Source organism: Scaptodrosophila lebanonensis, unplaced genomic scaffold (assembly GCF_003285725.1).
Source record: "Scaptodrosophila lebanonensis strain 11010-0011.00,11010-0021.00 unplaced genomic scaffold, SlebRS2 tig00000080-arrow-pilon, whole genome shotgun sequence".
Classification (NCBI taxonomy): domain Eukaryota; kingdom Metazoa; phylum Arthropoda; class Insecta; order Diptera; family Drosophilidae; genus Scaptodrosophila; species Scaptodrosophila lebanonensis.
In genome coordinates, this window is record NW_022060561.1 from 991,889 (window position 1) to 1,015,285 (window position 23,397).

At 36.9% G+C, this 23,397-nt stretch overlaps 2 protein-coding genes across 2 annotated transcripts; one reads left to right on the forward strand and one right to left on the reverse strand.

Annotated features, from left to right (window-relative positions):
• The first annotated feature begins 16,465 nt into the window (after window positions 1-16,465).
• Window positions 16,466-19,345, forward strand: LOC115625943 (insulin-like growth factor-binding protein complex acid labile subunit). Its single transcript, XM_030521179.1, has 3 exons — window positions 16,466-17,464; window positions 18,317-18,910; window positions 18,973-19,345. The coding sequence occupies exons 1-3, from the start codon at window positions 16,616-16,618 to the stop codon at window positions 19,183-19,185; spliced, it is 1,656 nt and encodes a 551-aa protein (XP_030377039.1). The 5' UTR covers window positions 16,466-16,615; the 3' UTR covers window positions 19,186-19,345.
• A 1,040-nt stretch (window positions 19,346-20,385) lies between these two features.
• LOC115626024 (long-chain-fatty-acid--CoA ligase heimdall) lies at window positions 20,386-23,240 on the reverse strand. The gene is made up of 2 exons (XM_030521273.1): window positions 22,159-23,240; window positions 20,386-21,450 (listed from the first exon to the last, which is right to left on the reverse strand). Exons 1-2 carry the CDS (start codon window positions 23,238-23,240, stop codon window positions 20,472-20,474), a joined length of 2,061 nt encoding a protein of 686 aa, XP_030377133.1. The 3' UTR covers window positions 20,386-20,471.
• Between the last annotated feature and the right edge of the window lie 157 nt (window positions 23,241-23,397).

Below are 23,397 nucleotides of genomic sequence, written 5' to 3' on the forward strand. Positions count from 1 at the left end.
AAATTAGACTAGTGTAATAATTGATTTATTTTTACATAAAATTTACTTGTAGCGCAAGAGATGAGTTCAACTTGTATTTAAAGTTAAGAAAACGAGATCTGATTAAAAATCATTTTTATTATTATTTTTTGAATTTTGAATTTTTCTTAAATGTGTTACTTAGCTGCTGCCCTAAATCTATCCATCTATCTATCCATTTAACATTATATGTACATAAGTAGAAATATTGATTTAATGTGTAGTGTGTAATGATAGTTTGGATCTACAATTCTTAAACGGATATAGAATACATTTAGTTTCATTTAGATAGGAATAAATTGTGTTGATTAAAAATAGCTATTCCCCTATTCACTGGCAAATATTCTCAAATACATTATAGACCTAACAAACTAAACAAAAATCGATTAAAATTTATTCGCTTTTTTTTTTTAAAATATAAAATTTCAAGTAAAGATATTTCATTTAAAGATATCGTAGTGTTCAATGTGCTTTGAAAAAAAGAAGCTTTTAATCAAAAGAAACGCCGAAACAGCGAACGCAACTATTCCTTTTTATAGAGATATACTTGTATAAATAAATAAATGATTGATTAACATTGGAATTATAAAAAGTGAGGTTAAGTTAAGATTGGTCCTTCGTGTTGGCCGGGATCAATTAGGAGAGTAGTTTATGCAAATGCCAGGAATTTCATTTGCTGCCTCTTGCAGCGAGACTTCGCATATATTTCACTCTGCTTGTTACGAGAGCTTGCGGTTGCTCTCATATCCTGCATCTGTCGTCTGTGGCTTGGACAGCCACTAAGCAGTGACCTGTGCCAGGACCTGCTCCCTCCTCGGGAGTTGCAGGAGCAGTTGTGTGGAGCTTGTGGTCTCTGCCCCCGCACGTTGTACGGGCGATTTAACAGTTGGCAGCTCAATGCTCTCAGCGATTGTGGAGCACTCTTTGCATTAGCTTTTTTATCACTCTCTGCTGTTTGATGTGCATTAGATTATAATTTTCCATTGTTTCATTTGTTTTTTATGAGGTAAGAAACTTTGTGGAGAAAGTTGGATTGCAACTAACAGAGTTTCCGCTGAGAGAGAAAACAAAACACATATCTGGTCATAATTTCATAACAGGGAGTTAAGAAGAGTATATGTTTGGGAATTACATTTAACACTGAATTTATTAAGGATACAAAATTAGTTTCTGAGCTGGAGAATTTATTTCATGCGAAAAAGTTGGTTCGTGTAGCTTCGATGCTGTTTTACGAGAAACCTGTATTCTTTTCAAATTATGCTTAGGCTTAATACAAGGCTTAAAGGTGCGCCTTAACGTTACAGAGTTAACCTAAGCTTATACAAATTCCAGTTACTACACAGCTAAAAAATTCATTGGCTTACAAATTAAGTTTACAATAAGTCTAATTACAATCTAACAATTCAACAATAATCAAACCTTTAACTAATGAACTCCTGCTTCAACAATAATAACATTAATATATTTAAGCAAAGTTGCGATCTGGTTCCTTAATGTACTGCCAGTTGCCTTCCTCTTTCCATTAAGCAGACTAAACTTTTCCATCTTTCGATCACCTTTTTATGGCGTTTAATATCTTTCGAAAATGTTCTTTAAAAATAAACGGAACATTTTCGCATCATAACAATATTTGAAGAAATCCTTGAAAGGATCTAAAAATATTCTTAAGATATGATATCAGTGGATGTAACTATAAAGTTCTTAATCAATTCGATCTGGCCTTAAACAAGTTAAGGATTTTAAGCCCACAAAAAAATTATTTTATTATTTTTTATTTTAAAAAAAACTTGGGGAGGGACAAAGCTACTATAAACAAATGTTGCATACATTGTAGTGTATTGCTTGACGAAATTTAGTGTTAAATGGATTGATGATCTCTTTATGAACTCAATTTAAATAAATAAATATATATATAATAAATAAATAAATGTAAAGCCGTGCTTCGAAAAAGTTTTGTGGTTCATAGAGATGCAACTATTTTTTAATACAACAAATTAAACATTTTTTAGCTTCCGACTGCTGTCCACAAAGCACTAATTTATTGCCTTCCAGAACTAACAAATTAACAAACTAATTAGGCAAGCCGCAGAGTTCTTATTTAAGAAATGTCCTTCAAAATAATAACACGAAAAGATCTATGCCATGATTAATAAAATAAAGTCACTCTAAAGAAATAGGTTTGATCCTGTTCGCTTCTGTTAGACTGAGGTCGTTTTTAGTGTTTATATTGATTTTTATTTTATTTTATTATTTTATTGCTATTATATTGCTGTCGATAAAGATTGCAATAAATTATACTGATTAAAAATAGCTACGCCTTTATTCACAGCCAAATATTATCAGAGACATTATAACGAACTGAAAAAAAAATCGATTTAAATTTATTCACTTTTCTTAAAAACATTATGAAATTTCAAGTGAGTTAAAGATATCTTAATGTTAAGAGTACAGACAGCTTAGCCTTTTCTACTTAATTAAACAAAATGCAGAAACATAAAAAGTTAAACAACAAAGCGGGAAAAATTATTTAAAAACCCATAAGAAATAATAAAGAAAATAGTAAGAATAGAAGAAAACGTTATTCTAATTAAAATCTTGTTTTAATCCTTTTCTACTTAATTAAACACAATGGAGAAATATAAAAAGTTAAACAAAAATCGACAGTGTAAAGCGGGAAAAAGTATACAAAAGAAACCCATAAAAAAATAACAAATAGTAAGAAAAGAAGAAAACTTTATTCTAATCAAAAGCTTATTAGATAACTTAAAAAGAGAATGGACAATCGGAATAGCTATGTATTTATAATTTAAATTGAAAGCACTCATTGAATGGCGTTGGTAGCTCGAAATAAAATTAGTCAGCTGACGATTAAGAGCTGTATAATCGACAGAATAAATGTAATGCCATGGAAAAAGTTATTTATTTAGCATACACTATTCTAAAAAGTGTGTGAAAGCACATTTAAGCCGTAAATTACAAAGTTGATCCCCGCATTGGGAACATTTTAAATCGCTTAGTGGACCACGTAATCACTAAGCTTACTGAATTTATTTTAAATGTGCAGTTGCACAATTTGACTGCGAAACGAAAAGAAAATAAACCGAGAATGGACGTAGAAGGAACTGTTCTGATTTGTTGAAAGTTCGCTGTCAGCAGCAATTAAAACCAACGCCCAAAATGCACAGGAATGGCAACATTTTCCACACAGCCGCTCAAAATAAAACAATGAAACGAGACTTGCACACCAAACACACGAAAAAGGGCAACAAAAGTGCAATAAAATGCACATGGAAGGGCGGGGGGCAAGGCTAGTCAGTGGAACGCCAAATTTCATTTCATTGTTCAAATGCCGAATTTTCATGCGCATAAAATAAAAACACACACACTCACATATAGACATGTGACGAGGACTGCTGGCACATCCTGCGAAAAGCAAAAACGGACAACAACCAACTAAATGCAGCTCTGTGTTTCCTGTAATGAAAACTTTAGAAAATGTTGCCAGCCAGTGCAGCAGAGCAGGCGAAAGAAAAGGCGAGACAAAAAAATGCTGCCAAACAACAACAAACAACAAACAAGAAAGAGATTACAAAATTGTGTTGTGTTTTTGCGTGTGTGTGTGCTCTTGTTGCAAATAAAGTAAAAATTCTATTAAAATTGAAAAGCAAAGAAGCAAAAAGGAGCATCGCAAAGCCCGACAAAGTGACTATGGCTTCTGCTCTTCCCCCTCCCTCTCCCTCTCCCCATCTCTCCTGCTCCTTTTCCTTTCCATGCAACTTTCTTTTGGCGACTCTGTTTGTGTGTGTGTGTTTTTTTTTTTTTGGTGCCAACGGCGCAACGGTCAGTGTTGCAATTACAATGGGCAGAGAGCAGGACTATACAGGAAATGCGATGGCAGAGCCGTCCTGATTGTGCTGCTAAAGCAGGACAAAGCGCATATTAAAAAATTTATAGAAACAGCTAAAAGGCGCGCGCACATGCCAACAACAATGAAACTAAGCTTGCAATGAAGTTGAAAATTAATGCGAAATAAGCCAAGAAAGAAGAGCTGCAACTCCCCCCATGGGAGTCGTTGAATGAGGAAAGAAGAAAACAACGACAATGAGTGCAAATTAATAAATGAAATGTGAGCTCTCAGCTCAAAAAAGGCACAAAGCAATTGTGTTTGCAGCTCAAAGATAATAAAACATAGATAGACATGCTAGTTTTAGTTAAGAAGTAAGGGTATTCAAATAGATGACACATAACTCTAACATTTAACTAAGATATGGGAATGGAAACAGTACAGGGCTTCACATAGATAAACATTTCACTTTTAGTTAAGAAGGAAGGGTATTCAAATATATGACACATATCTGTAACATAGAGAACAACATAACAAAGACATACATAGAAATGGATATTCTTAAAAATTTACAACGAATATTGTTAAATACTTTTAACATGTTTTTAAATACAAACTAAATTCTAATCTAAAGATTGCTTCATGAACGTTATGGCTATATTATTTCTAGCTCTAGTGGCTGGGGAAATAATTGAATAAAGTTCGAAAATGTAAATCACACATAAAAGATATTTTTCAAGGTCGTACTATATAGGTTGAAGGTATTTAATTTTAATTATCTATTAAAACAAAATAATGCCCCAAAATAATTCTTTGACAAAGGCTATGCTACAAATGGTATTAAAGGTATGCCAAGTATGTATTAAATGACTAGGACAGGCCTATTTACTACTAACTATTTGACTGTTGCTCTTCTCCTCTTCTATCCAAAAACTGTTAAATAGATTATGAATTTAATTGATGCGATAATACATATAACATATGTATTTCAATTTCCATCTTTAAATAATCAACAATTTCTTTTATTTATTATCCATTTAAAATGTTATCTCCGAATTGTGTTGCGATTTGAAATTAACTGCAATTTCACAAAATAAATATTGAGCCACTCAGTAGAGAAAGAAAATTGTGTGCGATTTCGAAGACCACAACAAGGGGGCAGCACGTAATTATGTCACTGGATGTTCATTTTGTGCGAACAGAAAACAGGAAAAGGAATAAGAGAAAAACGAGACAAATTTATTTTGCGGAACTAAATTGAAATCATTTTGGCAGCTTGAATATGTACAAAAATATTTTAATACCGAGCAGAGCAGACGGAGATACTCACTCGTGCTCAGCGAACTTCACTTCTCCATATACTTGTAGTAGAAAGAATGTGCAAATAAAAACTATGTGTAAGTGCGACTCTCGAAAGTCGCGGCACTTGCCTGCATTTCCCGCTGCCAACAAACTGCAGTTCAGTTCAGTTGCCAACGGAACGCTTTGTACCAAAATATGCTGCTCGTATTATTATTATTATTATTTTTTGGACTACTCCGCATCGCCGTTGGGTATGCCTGGCATTTAGCCAAGTTTATACAGAGCTGGTGGTAAGAGTGAGAGAAAAACTAAAACGACGAGGAGTTGCTGCAGAAAAGGCAGGCAAAGAAAACAAATGTTGCATGCAAATTTATATTAAATTTGACATATTAAATTTGACAGTCGCCTACATTCTTATTTTTGTATAATTCATTTAATTTTAAATTTCAATTAGAATAGTATTCTAATTGATCGAAACTAATTTAAAATTGGAAATTTAAAACAACAACCGCAAATATCATTATCAATGGAACTAATTGTATTCATGCTGTGACAGATTATTTATCAAAACCACACACACACACCCACGCACAAGCGTCATCCGTTGCGTCGTATACGTGTTTATTCTCGGCGTGTCGAAATTTCTGTCATGGCGGATTTGAATTTCTATGCGCTGCCTAAAAGTAGGCAATGGAAAATTGCAACTGCGTTTACATTTTCATGGACGCTACATACATTGTGTGTGTTTGTCAACAGACGCGTCACAGAAATTATTACCAAGCCAACACACTCACACACACACATACATAGACACACACACACGGACACGCACAGCCATTGACAGGACATGCGGGCTATGTTTGGCTGCCAGCCGCCCTTTTACATGAGCATAAATTAGCGGATTATGTATTTGTTGCTCGCATTGTGTGCGAATTGGCAAACAAAAAGTTTGCAATTCTGTTGGCAAGCCCGCCAACATTAATTGATAAACAATTTTCTGGGCTAAGCACAGTTGAGCTGTTGGGTTAAATCAGAAATATTACCCAACAATTGGCAACATGTCGTGCCCATTAGGGACTAGAAAGGGATGGGAAAAGAAAAGACCACCATGACCGACAAATTACAATCTAACAAACAGTTTTTCTTCACTTGTGTGTTCAAATGTTCAAATTTAATTAAATTAATAGGCTCGAAGCTCTACTTAGTTGCGTTGGCGAGCAAAGTTTAAGTTCATATATTGGTCAGCTTGCTATATTCTAAGAGCATCTTATCTGAGCAACTGAGTGCTCATTGCATTAAAATTTACTTTCAATTTCGACTTATGGAATTTTCAAATAAAAGTCATTTTAGTTAAATATCAGTTTATTCGGCAGTTATTATGCTGGAATTATTTTGCAACTTCTCACGACAAAGGTGCGCTGCAAGGGGTAAAAAGCATTAGCTTACAATTAAACTTGGGTTAAATCATGTTTAAATAATGTTCATGTTTTAATGTTAAATAATGTTTTAAAATAAATCCTAGCTACAAATTTCGCAAATTAAATTTATGTAACGCCAGAAAATGTCAACTCCGGAAAAAAGTTAAATAAAAATATGAAACTAGGGAACATTTTTGAATAATTTAACTGAAATAATAAACATATTTCAAATCCTACTGAAAATATTCAAGCAGAGTCCTGCCCACTTCGCAGAGTTCTGCAATTTTGTAATCGAAGTTGGCTTGCTTTTAAGCTTTATGGTCGATTGTTAATATTTTTTTAATGTACTAAGCCATTTTAAATATAACTTTTTAGATATTACACATTATCACTTATTTATTTAATATTTTGTCGTACGAATATGACGTCACTCCAGATTGGAATTATCCATAAATTCTTGACAAAGCACGTATTTCTATTTTTAAGTTATAACCATATTTATAACTCTGCTCTGCAAGCAGTTATTGGTGTATTAATTAAATTCTTAAAAATTGAATTAAAGAAAAATGAAAATAATTTCAAATTATAGGTACCGGGCACAACTCTAGCATTGTTGTTTATATCTTGTTTATATCCGGTTTTCTGTGTAATGCAGCATTGTTAGGTGGAATTATTCAAGCTTTGAATGCAAAGTTATTGTTGTTTCTCACAAAATAAATAGGTCGCATTAAAAATGTTTTTTTTTTTTGGTTTTTTCGAAAATTCGTATTTTATTTACGAAATTTTCTTTGTCAACATATGAGGGCCATGATTTCACAAATATTTAAACGCATACAGATTCAAATCGTACATAACCACAAGGCACACACGGCTTAGTTCTTCATTCACAGCCCACACACAGGCACACAAATCTAGATTAATTTACTTCTTCTGTATGCGATAGACAGTCAACACAGTCTCCTTGGATTTGCGGCAACGCTGGCCTCCCCAGCCAATTCGCAGAGTTGTTGGCGGAGCCTGTAAATAGTGCAGACCATGCTCCGTAATACGAATGATAATACCGTCGCTGAAGATCACACGCGTCTCCCGCAATTCCGATAGAAATCTATAGCCGAAGTACACACCGAAGTTCTGCAGACTGGTCTTCACGTTCTCGAGGCGTTCCAACTGTTCTGCCTGCTGAGTTTTCCCCGAAGCCTTCAGTGTGACGACTTCTACATAGACCAGCTGTTTGCAATACAGAAGAGAAAACTCAACGAGCATGGCCAGATTGTCGAAGTGCTCGCTGGTGGTCATCAGCGGCTCCTCAATAATCAGCTCGCGCAGCGACGGCTTAAAGAAGGGACGCAATGTCACATTGTAGCCGTAGCCGAACTGATTGGCCGGCACCTCGATGTAGCCCTCGGAATTACTCTCCTTGATCATATTATTAATCTGGGTGTTGAGGCGTGCTATGCACAATGAACATTCCTCGGCCAAAGCCATTGCTCGCAGCTTCTCCTCCACTACCTCCTCCTCTTCCGTATCCATCTCTTCCGCCTCGGTCACAATGAAGCTCGTACCCTGCTGCAAGAGATATCGTGCGTGAAACAGACGCCCATCTGCGAGACATTTCTTGGCAGTTTTTAAAATTAGAGATCCCGTCAATTCCTCCATTGCAAACTTTTTAATTTGGAATCGCGCTAAAAAATGACGAAAATATTTCGTAAAATTCTGCTAAACTCAAATAACTAAACAAATCGAACTGCACGTTGAAGCAGAACTTTCAAAATTATATAAATGAGTTACTCAAGACTTTTGAGCAACGTAGAAAAGCTTGCTTGGTTCAAAACAAATAAATATTGTGGGTATTGGATAACGTTTCTATTCGCAAACTAAAGTGGAGAAGGAATTTAATGCAAGAACCTCAAAGGATCATATTTGGATTAGTTTTTGGAGGATTATTAGTGAGGATTTATATATATTCTCAAGCATTTCCAAACTATTTTTTAGCATTTCATTATGTTTAGAACGGACGCAGCGCCCAAATTTAAAATAAAATACCAGATTGAATTCAAGAACTCAAACAGCGCAATTACTCTTCAGAAAAACGAGGAACGTTTCAGAGTACAAACTATACTGAAAGTAGTGCTGCCTGTAGAGGAAATAATAAACCACTTCCCCCTTTTTTAAGCACAAGAAGTATGACTCATATTACACAAACTATTTAAATAGATAAGAAAATTGCTAAAATATGCAAATTAAATGCTTCTAGCTGTTAATTCCAACCCATTGTTCAATTCTCAATGCAACGAAATCGCGATGTGTTTGTATATTGCGTTTTATATATGTCCTTTGCAAGCCTTTCATCTGCCACGCCTCCCTCCACGCCTGTTACAGTTTTTGCACCTCCCGCAGAACTAAAATACTTTTGTTTATTTCATGTACAGAATTTTTGAGAAGCACGCAAAAAATGAAAACTATTTTTAAATGCTTGAAGTTTTGTAATCTTTGCTCTTAAAGTATGCTCCAGCATTGAAACAGCAATACAAAAATACACCTAACTTTGTTTTTACGCGGTTTTGATTAAACACGGTTTGAAAATAAAAAATTTTAAATTTTTTTACACGATTTTCTTCCATTCAAAATAACAAACTCAACAAACAAATAAATAAAAACACACCAAGCTCACAAACAGCCATACGAAACAGGAGAGAGCACAAAAAGAGTATGTTCATTCTTGTTTCTCTTTCCTTTTTTTACTTATGATTATTTTTATAAATTTTGTTAAACTTTTTATTACTTTAACAATTGAGTAACCTTTTCTTTTCTTAGCAACATAGCTGTTTTAGTTACTGAAATTGTCAAACATTTAATTTACATTACATACCTTAAATCCTTGTCTTTTCACCAATTTTAAATAGGTTTTGGCGATAAGAAACCAATCACATATGTATTTTTGCATTCGATCAATGTATGTGTGTATATATGGTGACAAACATAGTTAATTCACGGTATTATTCTACTTGTTATCCTGCGAACCTTCACAACACGACCTACTGCCACATAGCGCAACGTTTTACGTCGATTAGTGATGAGCTCTACAGTTGCCGTGAAATTCATTTCGGGAAAGTATGGTGGAATGGAACCTTCAATGACCTTGAAGCCGTGCACATAGTAATGTTTGTTCTATAAGAGAAGATAAAGACCGATACTATTAGAATTGGAAATGGCAAAATAAACACCTTAATCCTAACCTTTTTATATGGACATTCGTTTAGAAAGTTGCCGTATTCTCTTACTGAGGCACTCATAATGCGCGTTATTAAATTATCTTCTAGTTTATTTCGACCTGTACGAGTACATATGTCGAAAGTGCCATTTATATAGTTCATCGTCGTCTTCCCGATCATTGCGTTGAAATTTAAATACACTGAAGTATTATTTAGTTGACGCACTACGAAAAAATCCAAATCGATCACCGCCTGGTTAAGATCATTGGATCTCAAAACGCACGTCAGATTGGTTAGGAATGTAGGCATAACGTTTTCACACTCGACTTTGGTTGGAATTAAATCGAGCTAGGAACAAATTGATATTGCATATAGTTAGCATTTGCTTATTCCTCGAATATCCCTTACCATACTCTCAGCGATCCAATTTTTCGGCAAGCAGAGGAGGAGCAGAACCAGCAGCTTGCATAGACCTATAGACATTGTGAAGTTTCTGAGCAGCACTGAGCAGTAATGTTTTCATCACAATAAATATATATTTTGTGTGGTACTATTAAATCGTTTGAAATGGACCGAGACAAATGTAATTTTAATGGATCTATTTCCAAAATCGGTCTGGCCATTCTTCACATCTGATCGTATCTTTATTGGACACAAACAACTACACACATCGTTTCAATTATATTAATATGGCTAGCGGATATTTGGTTTTATTATAGAGATGACACGTATATCGATAACACATATTTTTAGGGGGCAAACCATTAATTCATCTCTCAAACTGCCGTCGCAGGGACAACAACCCCCCTCATCGTGAAGCTATCTCCATATCGAAAGTGCTTTCGCATTGCTTCCAAATGGGGTTCCTAATAATTGTTATTATTATAATTATTGTGCCTGGGCAGGAACAAGGATGCATTTCGTGTAGTATTTATCGAAAGATTTCTCGTTTCATAAAAATGGGAAGAGCAAGCAAGCAAGTCACAATTATTTTGTTATTTTATTGTATTTTAATAAATCAACAAATTATGCTGTCGATACAGATTACTATAAGATGTTTTGTATTATAGTAAAATATACTATATTACAATAAAGATATAGAATAATATATTATGTTATAATTTCAACTTAAAAAAGAACAAATAATAATATCTTGGGGCAATTTTTAATTTAATTTAGTAAATTTAATTATATAAATTAAGCAGCAGATAGAGAAACTAAATAACATAGTACAAGCACTTTAAATAAAATAAAGCTACAATAAATAAATGCCTTAGTTTTCACAGCGAATGAACATCAAAATATCTGAGAGCCTAAATAAAACATGTCCGAACAGTACACCATTAAGCTCTCTAATTTCTTTATTTATTTTTTTGAAAATCATTAGCAAATAAAACATAATAAAAGAGAATTTAATTTAAAGAAATGCAGCAAAAAGGCCGCTGATTTATAATGATAAAAATTGCTTTTGAACGGACTTAATCATATCCTGTTATTCTTTACAATTGATACGTTCCAAAACATAGTCATCCAATAAAAAAAGGAATTATGAAATGTTGTGACAAACTCAGCTCAGTCGTGGATTTAAATTCAAAAATATTTTAAAGTTACTTTCCTAGCTCTTCTATAATCACTTACTAGCACTTAAGCACTTGTTGAATATAATTTGTTGAGCTTCTAGAGAAGTCTTTGTCGCTTTTTTCTTTTGGCATGTCAAATGCAATTTTAATTTGGCTGCCCTTTGCATATCCGAGCTCCTTACAACTTGGCAAAGCATCAAAAGCATCAAAATGAATATACATTACAGGCAAGCTTATAATAGTTTTTGCTGTACCCATACATATACGAGTACTTACATACATATATATAGTATGTATATAGCCATTATACTCGCAGTCTGTGAGAATCGTGTCCACATTTGGGGCTTAATATTTGTACAAGTATTGGTTAAGTGCATTGGTTGCTGCGGCTTTGCAGCCTCACAGTCCCGCAGCCGCAATCCGCATGGATTGAAGGAAAATTTGAAATGCAGGTGCTTTGCAAACAAATATTCATAAATCAACACACACACATACACACGCACACACATACATACACACACATACAATTGATTTAAATATGAAAACGGAAATTCACGAATGAACGATGCTGAAAATTGTGAGTTTGTGCAATTGTTTTCCTTCAATTATTTGCCCGAGCTGTGCATTTTAAACCTTTCAATTAATCAGAAAGATAAAAAAAATTAAATGAAATAATATGCACATTAATATGGGTTAATAATACAAACGAAAAATTTGTAGCTGATGCCAAAGTGCAATCCAATTTGTTAGAGGGGTCGAGCTTGTTTTCGATTTGAAACTCTAGAGTCTAGACCATAAATACAACCTTAATGCCTCTTTTTGTACCTTCTATTTCTTTTCTCAATATGTGGTCTACTCTTGATTAAAAACTTTAATAGATTATATGGGAGAATGGTGAGAAAATCAAAAAACTACTAATGGTGTTTCTAATTAAATGATGACCGGTAAATAATATCGAAATATGCTAAATAAAAGTTGCAAATAAATAGATGACTGTTATTCGCAAAATTTGACATATATAGTATGGTATGGAAAAAATGTACACCCGCAGAAAAAGTCGTGTAAAAAAAGACATTGATGATGTTACTTTGAATCGTGCTAAATGCAATAAAATCGTTTAACCATTTATAAAATTATATATTACATTAATTTTCAAGCCGTGTTAAATCAAAACCGTGTAAAAGGGGACCTTGTAAAACCAGAATTAGGTGTATAGGTTTATATACAGAAAAAGATATTAGACTTATTAAAGTGTAGATCAAATGTAGACCAAATTAAGTATTAAGACTCTGCTACTTCTACAAAACCCCCCATCTCCCTTTCCCACGCTACATTTTTCTGCCCATACTGCCCAAAACTAAAATCTAAAAATTTACTCCAAAAAAATAGCAATTCTCGGTTTATAAAAGGATATAGACTTTGACCAAAAAGTTAATATATACAAGTATTTCCAATGCAATAACAAAACGATATGTTCTATTCTATTCTGTATTTGAAAGAAGAGTTTGGGGAGAGCTTAAAAAAATTTTACAATTTTTGGGAATTCACTTTATTTTCAAAAATTCTTACTTGCTAAGAGTTTGCAAATTTTCTGTTATTTTAGATGATTGTACTATTAGTAGTTTAGTATGTATTTAGTTTTAGTTAAAACTTTCACACTTCTTGCAATATTTGTCCATTTTTTTTTTTTTGCATTATATTCAAAAATGTAGATTTAGAGAATGTAGAGCGATTAGTTGGCGATATTCTCTAGTTCTTCGGAACGCGATCGATTTTTCAGTGCGATGGCGAAATAAACGGCTCCAACAGTGATAACAACCAAAGCAACAGCCACGAAGAAATATGCTACAATGACCAATATTTTTGGACCTCTACTACAACTGCCATCAATTTTGCAATCTTGACAAATCATTGTGTTATTATTCTTAACAAGAATAAATTTATCCCTGCACATACATACATCGGGCGCAATACATTGGCCATTAATGCAGGAAAGCTTACACACGGCTCTACAAACATTCTCGCCATCCATCTTGTATCCGCTATGGCAGTCACATATATCAGGCTTGATGCAGGAACCGTTCGGTCCACAATTATAATTGCATTTCGGGAGGCAATACGGGGTTGTCGTGTTGACTTTGTCGATCCATTTCTCGTTTATTTTGTAACCCTCCTCACACATGCAGATTCCTAGTCCTTTAAGTGAACTGTGCAGAGGACAACTTTTACTTTGCACGTCAGTTTCCTTGTTAAGAAAGAGAAAGGGAATTTTAGTTACTATTCCTAGAACAAGGCTATAATCTAAAATTGAAAATGAAATTTTCTGAAAGTGCTGACCAAAGCTATTTTAATCGCTTTTTTAATTAATAATGTATTCTTTTTCCTCGATTACCAATTAGTTGAAATGTTTATTATTTTCAATACTGTAATACACATTCGTCTGAAATCTAAAATAATTTGTTGTAAAAATCCTGAAAATTTGCACAAATCAAAGCCTTGTGATAGATCCAAACTGCTAGCCGATCGCTATTTTAATGAATAATTTATTCGGTTTCTCGTATCATCTATAAGACCCCGAATACAACTTTGTGGATACGAATACAACTTAGTTGAAAGGCTTAGCATTTGTGGTAATCGACATTAATCTCAAATTTAAAGTAATTTGTTCTGAAAATCGTGAAAATTTTCAAAATAAATCCAAACTACTAGCCGATCGCTATTTTAATGAATAATTTATTCTGTTTCTCGTATCATCTATAAGACCCCGAATACAACTTTGTGGATACGAATACAACTTAGTTGAAAGGCTTAGCATTTGTGGTAATCGACATTAATCTCAAATTTAAAGTAATTTGTTCTGAAAATCGTGAAAATTTTCAAAATAAATCCAAACTACTAGCCGATCGCTATTTTAATGAATAATTTATTCTGTTTCTCGTATCATCTATAAGACCCCGAATACAATTTTGTGGATACGAATACAACTTAGTTGAAAGGCTTAGCATTTGTGGTAATCGACATTAATCTCAAATTTAAAGTAATTTGTTCTGAAAATCGTGAAAATTTTCAAAATAAATCCAAACTACTAGCCGATCGCTATTTTAATGAATAATTTATTCTGTTTCTCGTATCATCTATAAGACCCCGAATACAACTTTGTGGATACGAATACAACTTAGTTGAAAGGCTTAGCATTTGTGGTAATCGACATTAATCTCAAATTTAAAGTAATTTGTTCTGAAAATCGTGATTATTTTCAAAATAAATCCAAACTACTAGCCGATCGCTATTTTAATGAATAATTTATTATGTTTCTCGCATCATCTATAAGACCCCGAATACAACTTTGTGGATTACGAATACAACTTAGTTGAAAGGCTTAGCATTTTCAATTCTGTAGTTCATTAATTTAATCTCAAATTTAAAATAATTTGTTCTGAAAATCGTGAAAAATTTCAAAATAAATCCAAACTACTAGCCGATCGCTATTTTAATGAATAATTTATTATGTTTCTCGTATCATCTATAAGACCCCGAATACAACTTAGTTGAAAGACTTAATTTTTAAATTCTGTAATCCACATTCTTCTTCTATCAACAAAATCTGTTCGGCATTATAATAGGTATTCCCACAATAAAGCAAATTTGATTGCACCACTCGTAATCACCTTAGTCCGATAATTTAAGCTAGCTCCCTAGATAGGAGTACAAGTATGCAAAGTAATCACCTCTTGGGGGCTTGTTGGTCCTGCAACATGATTTGTAGCTTCCTCATTATGAGACTCAACTTCATCGGCAGCCAAGGAACCGCTCCATAAACTAAAAACCAATACAAGCACGATATATTCATTCATCTCGAGGAATGTCTGTCGTTCGCGCTTAAGGTTCGGCAAGAAACTGAAACATGAAGGTGTTGCTCAAATATTTCAAAGCCTCTCCACTTAAATTGTTTTTGTTTATTTTAATATTTTATTTTAATAAATATGCGGTTTGGACTTTTCCAGAAATAAGGGCTCTTTATAGTTGTGTTATGCACATTAATATAAAAATAAATGACGAAGTCTTGCAAAGAAATTATTTTCTTCATATTTATTAATTATTCATATTGGTTTTTATGGAATGCCTAGCTTTGCTCTTGAAATCAATTCAAATTAATACTTTACATAACTTGCTTTATGCGAGGCCTATAACATCGTAATATAACACGTGTCTGCCTTATAAATTAATGAGTTGTTCGTTCTAAATATATGATTAATTGAAAAGAAGATATTATCAAGCATTTAAATTGAATTATTGATCAAATTATTGACTTCTAAGTATATGCATTGATTATATTGTATTGTTGAGCAAATTGGAACTTAAGAGAATCACCGAGGCTCACTGAACAAGGACTCTCAAGTTCCAAGATCTATTGCGTAAACAATAAAGAAAGTATTTGTATTGTTGAGCAAATTGGAACTTAAGAGAATCACCGAGACTCACCGAACAAGGACTCTCAAGTTCCAAGATCTATTGCGTAAACAATAAAGAAAGTCTAGTAGTCCATTTATATCTTACATACCAATATTCCAGGCCCAAACATCCTTCCCATTTGAACACTGAGAGAAAGTCATTTTCGCAATGAAAATGGGTTGGAAGCCACTGCAGACCCACATTAAGCCTTAAGCATTATCTTAATGACATTTCTAATTATATGATTTGGTTTCTAAGAAGGTATTAGAAATAATTTTAATTTGATATTTGAGAAAATTTTTCACGGCTGTGTATTTGTTACAATCTTTCGAACTTGGCAGAATCTCCCCACCAAACAAGGACTCTCAAGTTCCTAGAACTTTGATTATAATAGATCATACCTTCCCCAAAAAGTCTAGTATGCCTGTTTAGCATTTAGATACAGGGTATAGCAGTCTACATGAGTCTGTAAGCTGAGACAAAAATATTTACACACCAAGCAAATAGACATTTGAGCAAAAGCTCGGAGATAATACATTGCTTGGAATGAATGTAAGATTCTCTAGACTCGAGCAGCCTCTTAAAGGCCCCTTGCAATGGGCCCGGGGCATTTCGTTTGTGGTGGCTGGTGCGAGCAGTAGTCGCGTTCCATTTGCAGAAAGGTCGGTAAATATTGGTTTTCACCTGCGCTGTCGTTGCACGGATTACTTTATCTTGACACCTTGCCAGTCGGCAGACGAGTAAGCAGCTGCATTAAGATAAGCCATCGACTTACATGCTCAAGGCCAAATGAATTTGAGAATGTTGGCTCCATTATTGTGGCTATTTATGCTCCACTGTGTGGCTCTCACGGCCCGGCCACTTAGCTTGAGCAACTGCAGCAAGACGGATCTCACTGATCTGAACGAAACCATTAGCGCCTTGAGCTTGCGCAACTGCAGCATAGAGCGGCTGGATAATGCCTTCTTTTTGCGCTACACTCAACTGCTGAGCTTGGAGCTAAACGATTGCGGTCTCATCGAACTGGACGATTTCGCGCTGCATGGCCTGCCGCTGCTTCAGACCCTCTCGCTGGCCTACAACAACCTAACTGTGGTCAAGTCCTGGTCTAACGAGCCGCTGGCCGCTCTGGGCACACTTGACTTGCGTCACAATGCGATAGGGGCACTAAATGAGAAAAGTTTCGACCGCTATCCCCAGCTACAGCATTTGAATCTGGCCGCCAATCTCATTGAGCAGATCGAAGCGGGCATATTCCACGGTCTAACACATCTGAGGCACTTGAATCTGGGCCGCAATCGACTGCAGGTAATCGATGGAAGCATGTTCGATGGCCTGCACCGCTTATCGACGCTATCACTGCACTATAATGCCATCGGGCTGGTGGAACCAGATGCCTTTCAGAGCAACACCCACTTGCGAACGCTTCGCCTGGAGGGTAATCGTCTGGAGAGCGTCCAGTTTCTCAGAGAACGTGGTCTCTCGCGTCTGGTCAGCCTTAATCTGTCGCACAATTTGTTGAAGCAACTTCCACACTTTTCCTTCTCCAAAAACTATGAGTTGCAGCACCTCGACATAAGCCGCAATTCATTGTGCGAGCTGACAAACGACAGCTTGGCTGGGTTGGAATCGTTGGAGGTAAGTGACGAACCAGCTGTCAATAATTATACTCTGTACCCGTAAAATATGAAGGATATACCCTTCAGGTTTGTGTGAAAAGTATGTAGCAAGCATCTCCAATCCCATACTGTATGTATATTCCTAATCAGCTTGACGAGAGAAATCGATCTAGTCATGCCCGTCCGTTTGTTCATTCTGTCCGTCTGTATGAACGCCTCGATTTCGGAAACGGCTGAGCGCACATTATCCAAACTTGGCAGGTGAACGCTCCTAGTCCTTAGCCAACACGAGTTTGTTTTACATACAATTTTCTACTCTTTTCTCAAATTTCATCCAAGTCGGTTAATTCTAAGAAAAGTTATTAGCGAAACAATTTCACTCCAGTATTACTCCCAGAAACTGCTGCATCAAGTACGCTCTTCTTCTTCTTCTTCTTCTTTTTGCTTCTGCATATTACTCTGTTCTGGAAGTTTTACTGGGAGCAGGGTATTTAACTGTCAGGCTTGCTCGACTTCAGCCTTCTCTCTTCTTTATAAATACTTTTCAACCCGATTTAGATTTATTTTTTTAGCAAATAATAGCTTATTTGCTGATTTGCTATATAGTCTTTTATATAGTCCAGAAATTGTCCAGTCAAATCATTCTCCAGAGAGGCAGTCAAATGATCAGAAAACAACTTTCTAACAAAATTTTTATTAGTCTTTTCAAAGTCTTATCGAACTTTATGGCAATAAATGAACACAAACAAATATACACTCTTTAATGTATAAATCATATTGACCTGTATTTCAATTTAAATTTCTTTTAACTTTCCTTACTTATTCTATTTCTATTTTAATTTTATTTCAATAAAATATTTGTTCTTTACAGCGTTTAAATCTCAGCCATAATACACTGTCTCATATGGAAGAGCATAGTCTGGCGCCGCTTACTAGTCTACTCCAACTGGATATTAGTGCGAATTTGTTGACCAACTTGTCCTCGGCCTTATTCCACTCAAATCGGCTGCTCCAATACCTTAATTTATCGCACAACAAGCTAAAGGTAATGGAGTCCCAGCTACTGGAGCATTTGGCCCAATTGACAAACCTACAATTGGCCCACAACAAGCTGGATAGTGTCGATTGGTTACAGCATTTACCATCAGCTCTCAATCGCCAGGCGCTGAGCGTGGATCTCTCCTCAAATCGTCTGCACTCGGTCGATCAGAGCATCCTGAATGGCTTCAAGCTCATCAACCTGGCCGATAACCCCTGGGACTGCAATTGGCTGATCAAAAATATGTTACGTACATCTCCCGCATCCATAAATTTTGCACGCTCTTGGCCAACGATCAGTGCCGAGACTGAAAGTGTATTGAACATTGAGGGCTTCGATTGTTTCGATGGCCAGAAAAATCTCTCGATTGTCTTGCTGGATGTGTCCATTGTGCGGAAACAGTCCGATGTGGCATCCAGCTGTGAGGTGAGCACAAATCGAAATACAGAGGCTTAGCCGGATTTCATGTTAGATCTAATTGGTTACAGCACGCTACTGACGAAGGAAATCTCACACCACCGCCACTCACTTGGCCCAAAATACGCACGGATCGCTTTGATTCGCGTTCGGTTATAATTTGGATGCTGGTGGCCATTGCTCTGGTATTTGCGGCCCTACGTTGGGCGCGTCGTCATGTGGATCGCAAGGATAAGCAGAAGAATTATCGCCAGGCAACAAATCATTGCAACAATGCCAAATAACTAAGCTAATTAATTGTTTTACTGCTTTCTGCAACCAGGATTTTTAATACTTAATCAATTTATAACAAGAGAGAACGCTACAGTCGAGCAAGCCCGACAGTGTAATACCCTGTACCCAGGTAAACTTCCGTCACTGAGTTATATGCGCCCATAGCAGCAGCAAAAAGAGGAAGAAGAAGAGCGAACTTGTTGCTGCAGTTTGAGGGGGTTGTACTGTAGAGAATTTGTTTCGCTAATAACTTTTCTTAGAATTGACCGAATTTGATAAAATTTTAAACAACAGTAGATAATTGTATAGAAATTATGTGTGCAAAGTTTGGTTTAGGTAGCTTTTGAAATGTGGACGCTATTGACGAAATTCTGTAGCGGGGGAAGGGGGGGAAAATTAAAAAAAAAAAAATAAACTCGTCCTTACTCGGACCTAGGAGAATCTGGATGCCAACTTTGGTTATTCTAGCTTTTATAGTTTCCGAGATCCTTGCGTTCATCCAGACGGACGGACAGACGGACAGACGGACAGACGGACAGACGGACGGACATGTCTAGATCGATTTCTCTCGTCATGCTGATCAAGAATATATATACTTTATGGGGTCGGAGATGCTTCCTTCTGTATGTTACATACTTTGCACAAACCTAATATACCCTTTTTACCCTACGGGTACAGGGTATAAAAAGTCAACCAGATAATTGATGTTCAATTAATAAAATTATTATTAGATACTTGTAATTGGAGGTAAGTGGCACATTGTTGATCTTTGTCTGTACTACCTTTTTATATTATTTGACAATTAATGGATTATGCGATTTTTGAATTATTCCAAAGAACAAATCACTTATTTGATTAAACCGGAGCTGAAAGCCAAAACAGAAAGTCAAGTCAAAACATTCCAGCTAGTATCGTAATCCATTGAAATCTTTAGTCTAATGCTTCGAAAGAAAAGTGTTTGGGACTTCTAGTTGATTTGTGAACTCCCATCGTAATTCCAATTTCTTTCAGTCTTAAAAAGCGTGCAGATTACAGAGTAGCAAATGGCTCTTTGTGTGAATAATAAAATACATTGCTTCGATTGCTGATAAGCACAATACTAAGCCACGGTTCTTGATTTACGTCATCAAATTGGTTTGAACGGAGCAACGACCCGCAGAGCGGCACTAAAATCTGATTCATCTTTTAAATAACAAGGCAGTCCATCTATATAGTATTTCTGAAATTAAATTTATTAACTGAATGACTAACATATTGAAACTTAATCATAAGCACCAGTCCAAGCAAGTTGTAGTCCTCATTTGTACAGTCGTTCGATAACCTCAGCGTATTTCGCCAGCACAATATTACGTCGCACCTTCAGAGTGGGTCCCAGCTCGCCCGTGGGTATAGAGAAGTCGTGCGGCAGCAGAGCAAACTTTTGCACCTTCTGCGCATTTGAAATGGCGTGTCTATTCGCACTCTTGATGCCCTCCTCAATGGCTTGCATTAGCTTCGGATTGGGATTTATTTGCAAGCTGGTTGCCTTTATGTCGTCATCACTGCTAGGCAGCTTCAGCGGAGCAGCCAATCCCAACAATTCCGAGAGCCGAGTGTAGTGCAAGTTGAGGGACTGCAGCCACTCAACGGCATCCGGACGTAGGTCGTCCAGTGGGAGGCCAGTGTGCGCATCTGTGTCCGTCTTCAGGGTTAGGAGGACTGTCAAATATTTGCGATGATCGCCCACAAGCAGGGCATTGCTGACACATGGCAGTTCCCGTTTGATTAGCTCCTCAATGTGCACAGGTGGTATGTTCTCTCCACCGGCCGTTATTATCAGCTCCTTTAGACGCCCGGAGATTATAACATTACCCAAGGGATCCAAGTAGCCCAAGTCGCCGCTATGTAGCCAGCCATCCTCCTTGATGGTCTCACTCGTCTTCAAGGGCTCATTCAAATAGCCCATGAAATTGCTGCGACCACGCACGCAAAGCTCTCCCTGACCATTCGAATCGGGCGCGTTGATCTTGACCTCGAAACCCTCGACGGGTCGACCCGAGCTGGACAGGTTTTTGATTTGTGTGTGCAGCGTGATGCCGCCACCTGTCTCCGACATGCCATAAACATCGCAGAGCGGAATGTCCAGACTTAAAAAGTAGTGCTTCAGCTCATCGGTAACTGGAGCGCCACCTATGATAAATGTCTTGCAATAAGCCAGGCCCAGCGCCTGCTTTATAGAGCGTGTGATTCTGGAAGCCAGCCAATACTTCAGTTCGCCATAGAGAGAGATTTGATTACTGATCAGGCAATAGATAAACAAAAAGAGAGAAAAAAGAGAAAAAGCGTTATACGAAAGTTCAAATGGAAGATGCAAATCAAATCATAGTGATGTCTTAGCAATAGGTAGAGAAAGAGAGAAAGAGAGAGGGAGAAAGCGTTATACAAAAATGCAAATACTCGAATCAAATCATAGTGATGTCTTAGCAATAGGTAGAGAAAAAGAGCAAAAGCGTTATACAAAAATTCAAATACTCTACTCAAATCAAATCATAGTGATGTCTTAGCAAAAAATAGATATAATGAGAGAGAAGGGGGGAGAAAGCGTTATACGAAAATTCAAATACTCGAATCAAATCAAATAATAGTGATGTCTTAGCAATAGGTAGATAAAGAGAGAAAAAGAGAAAAAGCCCTTTACAAAAATTCAAATACTCTACTGAAATCAAATCATATTGATGTCTTAACAATAGATATATAAAATGAGAGAGAAGGAGAGGGGAAAAAGCGTCATACAAAAATTCAAACACTCGAATCAAATCAAATCATTTTGATGTTTTGGCAATAGGTAAATAAAGAGAGAGCGAGAGAGAGAGAGAGAGAAAGCGTTATAAAAAAATGGAAATACTCGTCGATTTGTCAAATCAAATCTTAGTAATGTCTTAGCATCCGCCCGATTTCACGATTGTGTCGAGTCTAAAGTCTAGTGATTATGGACTTGGACTTACCCAGCAATGCGTGACAGATGATATTGCCGTACAGTGGCTCGCGCCTTTCCCAGCAACAGTCGGGCATATGGCTTGCTGTTGGCTTCGGCGGCCAACAGTTGCTCCTGAAATTTCTCAAAAATGCGCGGCACTCCAAACATGCGTGTGGGTCGCGCCTTCGCAAAGGTACGTGTCAAGGTGCCTTTGAGCGCGTTGCGATCCGCAAAGTAAACGCAGCCGCCGTACGCCATGGCCAGGAAAATGTCGAAAACTTGTGCTGCTATGTGATTCAGCGGCAAGTAGGTGACCAGAGATTCATGACCCTCCTCCACATTCTCGAAGCTTTGGGCAATGGTCTTGGCATCGAAGATGACGGCGTCATGCGAAAGCATTACAGCTTTGGGCATTCCTACAGTGCCGGAGGTGAAGATCAACATGGCGCATTCGTTCGCATGCACGGAACGCACTCGAGCATCCAACTCGGAGCCGTAGCTCGCCTCCAACTGCAACTGTTCCAAGTCGCTCCAGCGATAGTAGCCGGGCTCGTTGCCCACAAATGAGTCGTAGGGTCCGTGCAATTGAATGACGGACTTGAGGCGCGGCAGACGTTCCTTGATTGCTCGCAACTTTGCCATTTGCTTGTCGTCATCCACGACGCAAACAGTGGCCTCACTTGTCTCTAACACATGATGCACTGCCTCTGCCGAATTGGACGGATAGATGCCAGCTAAAATGCCGCCGGCATGTATAGCCCCCAGCTCAGCATAGAACCACTCCGGACAATTGAAGGCCAAGATGCCGATGCTGGTGCGCGGCTCCAGACCCACATGCAGCAGCATCAGTGCCGACTGTCGCACCTTGCGCTCGTACTCCTCATAGCTCAGCGTTGTCCAGCCATCCGGCGTTTCGAAAACCAAGGCCGGCGATTTGGCATATTTGCTGCAGACGGCGCCAAAGAATTCCGGGAGCGTTTGAGGGGCTATTGCTGCGATGCCTTCATCTCCAATGCGTAGCTTTACAGCATCGTGCAGTGAGTTGCTCGTGTAGCTGGTTGCTGGCTTCAAATTTCCAGGCCTCACTTGATTTAGGTCCACCTCGTTCATGCTGATACTTGAGAATATATTCGAGTCTATAACGGCCGCCCCTATTTATGTCCATGCCGCCGTTGCTTTCTGGCAACTGATAGTGACGTTATCGATGCTGCTTCTGACGCTCTTGTCTGCCAGTGCGATAAATAGGTTACTGGCCCAGCCACACAAT

What these genes read in the sequence shown, in the direction of transcription:
- LOC115625943 (XM_030521179.1), top strand. Translation starts at nt 16,616, where the DNA reads ATGAATTTGAGAATGTTGGCTCCATTATTGTGGCTATTTATGCTCCAC. An exon ending in CTGGGTTGGAATCGTTGGAG is followed by an intron (nt 17,465 to 18,316) that starts GTAAGTGACGAA and finishes TGTTCTTTACAG; the next exon opens with CGTTTAAATCTCAGCCATAA. An exon ending in ATGTGGCATCCAGCTGTGAG is followed by an intron (nt 18,911 to 18,972) that starts GTGAGCACAAAT and finishes AATTGGTTACAG; the next exon opens with CACGCTACTGACGAAGGAAA.
- LOC115626024 (XM_030521273.1), bottom strand. Translation starts at nt 23,240, where the DNA reads ATGAACGAGGTGGACCTAAATCAAGTGAGGCCTGGAAATTTGAAGCCA. An exon ending in CATCTGTCACGCATTGCTGG is followed by an intron (nt 21,451 to 22,158) that starts GTAAGTCCAAGT and finishes TTGCCTGATCAG; the next exon opens with TAATCAAATCTCTCTCTATG.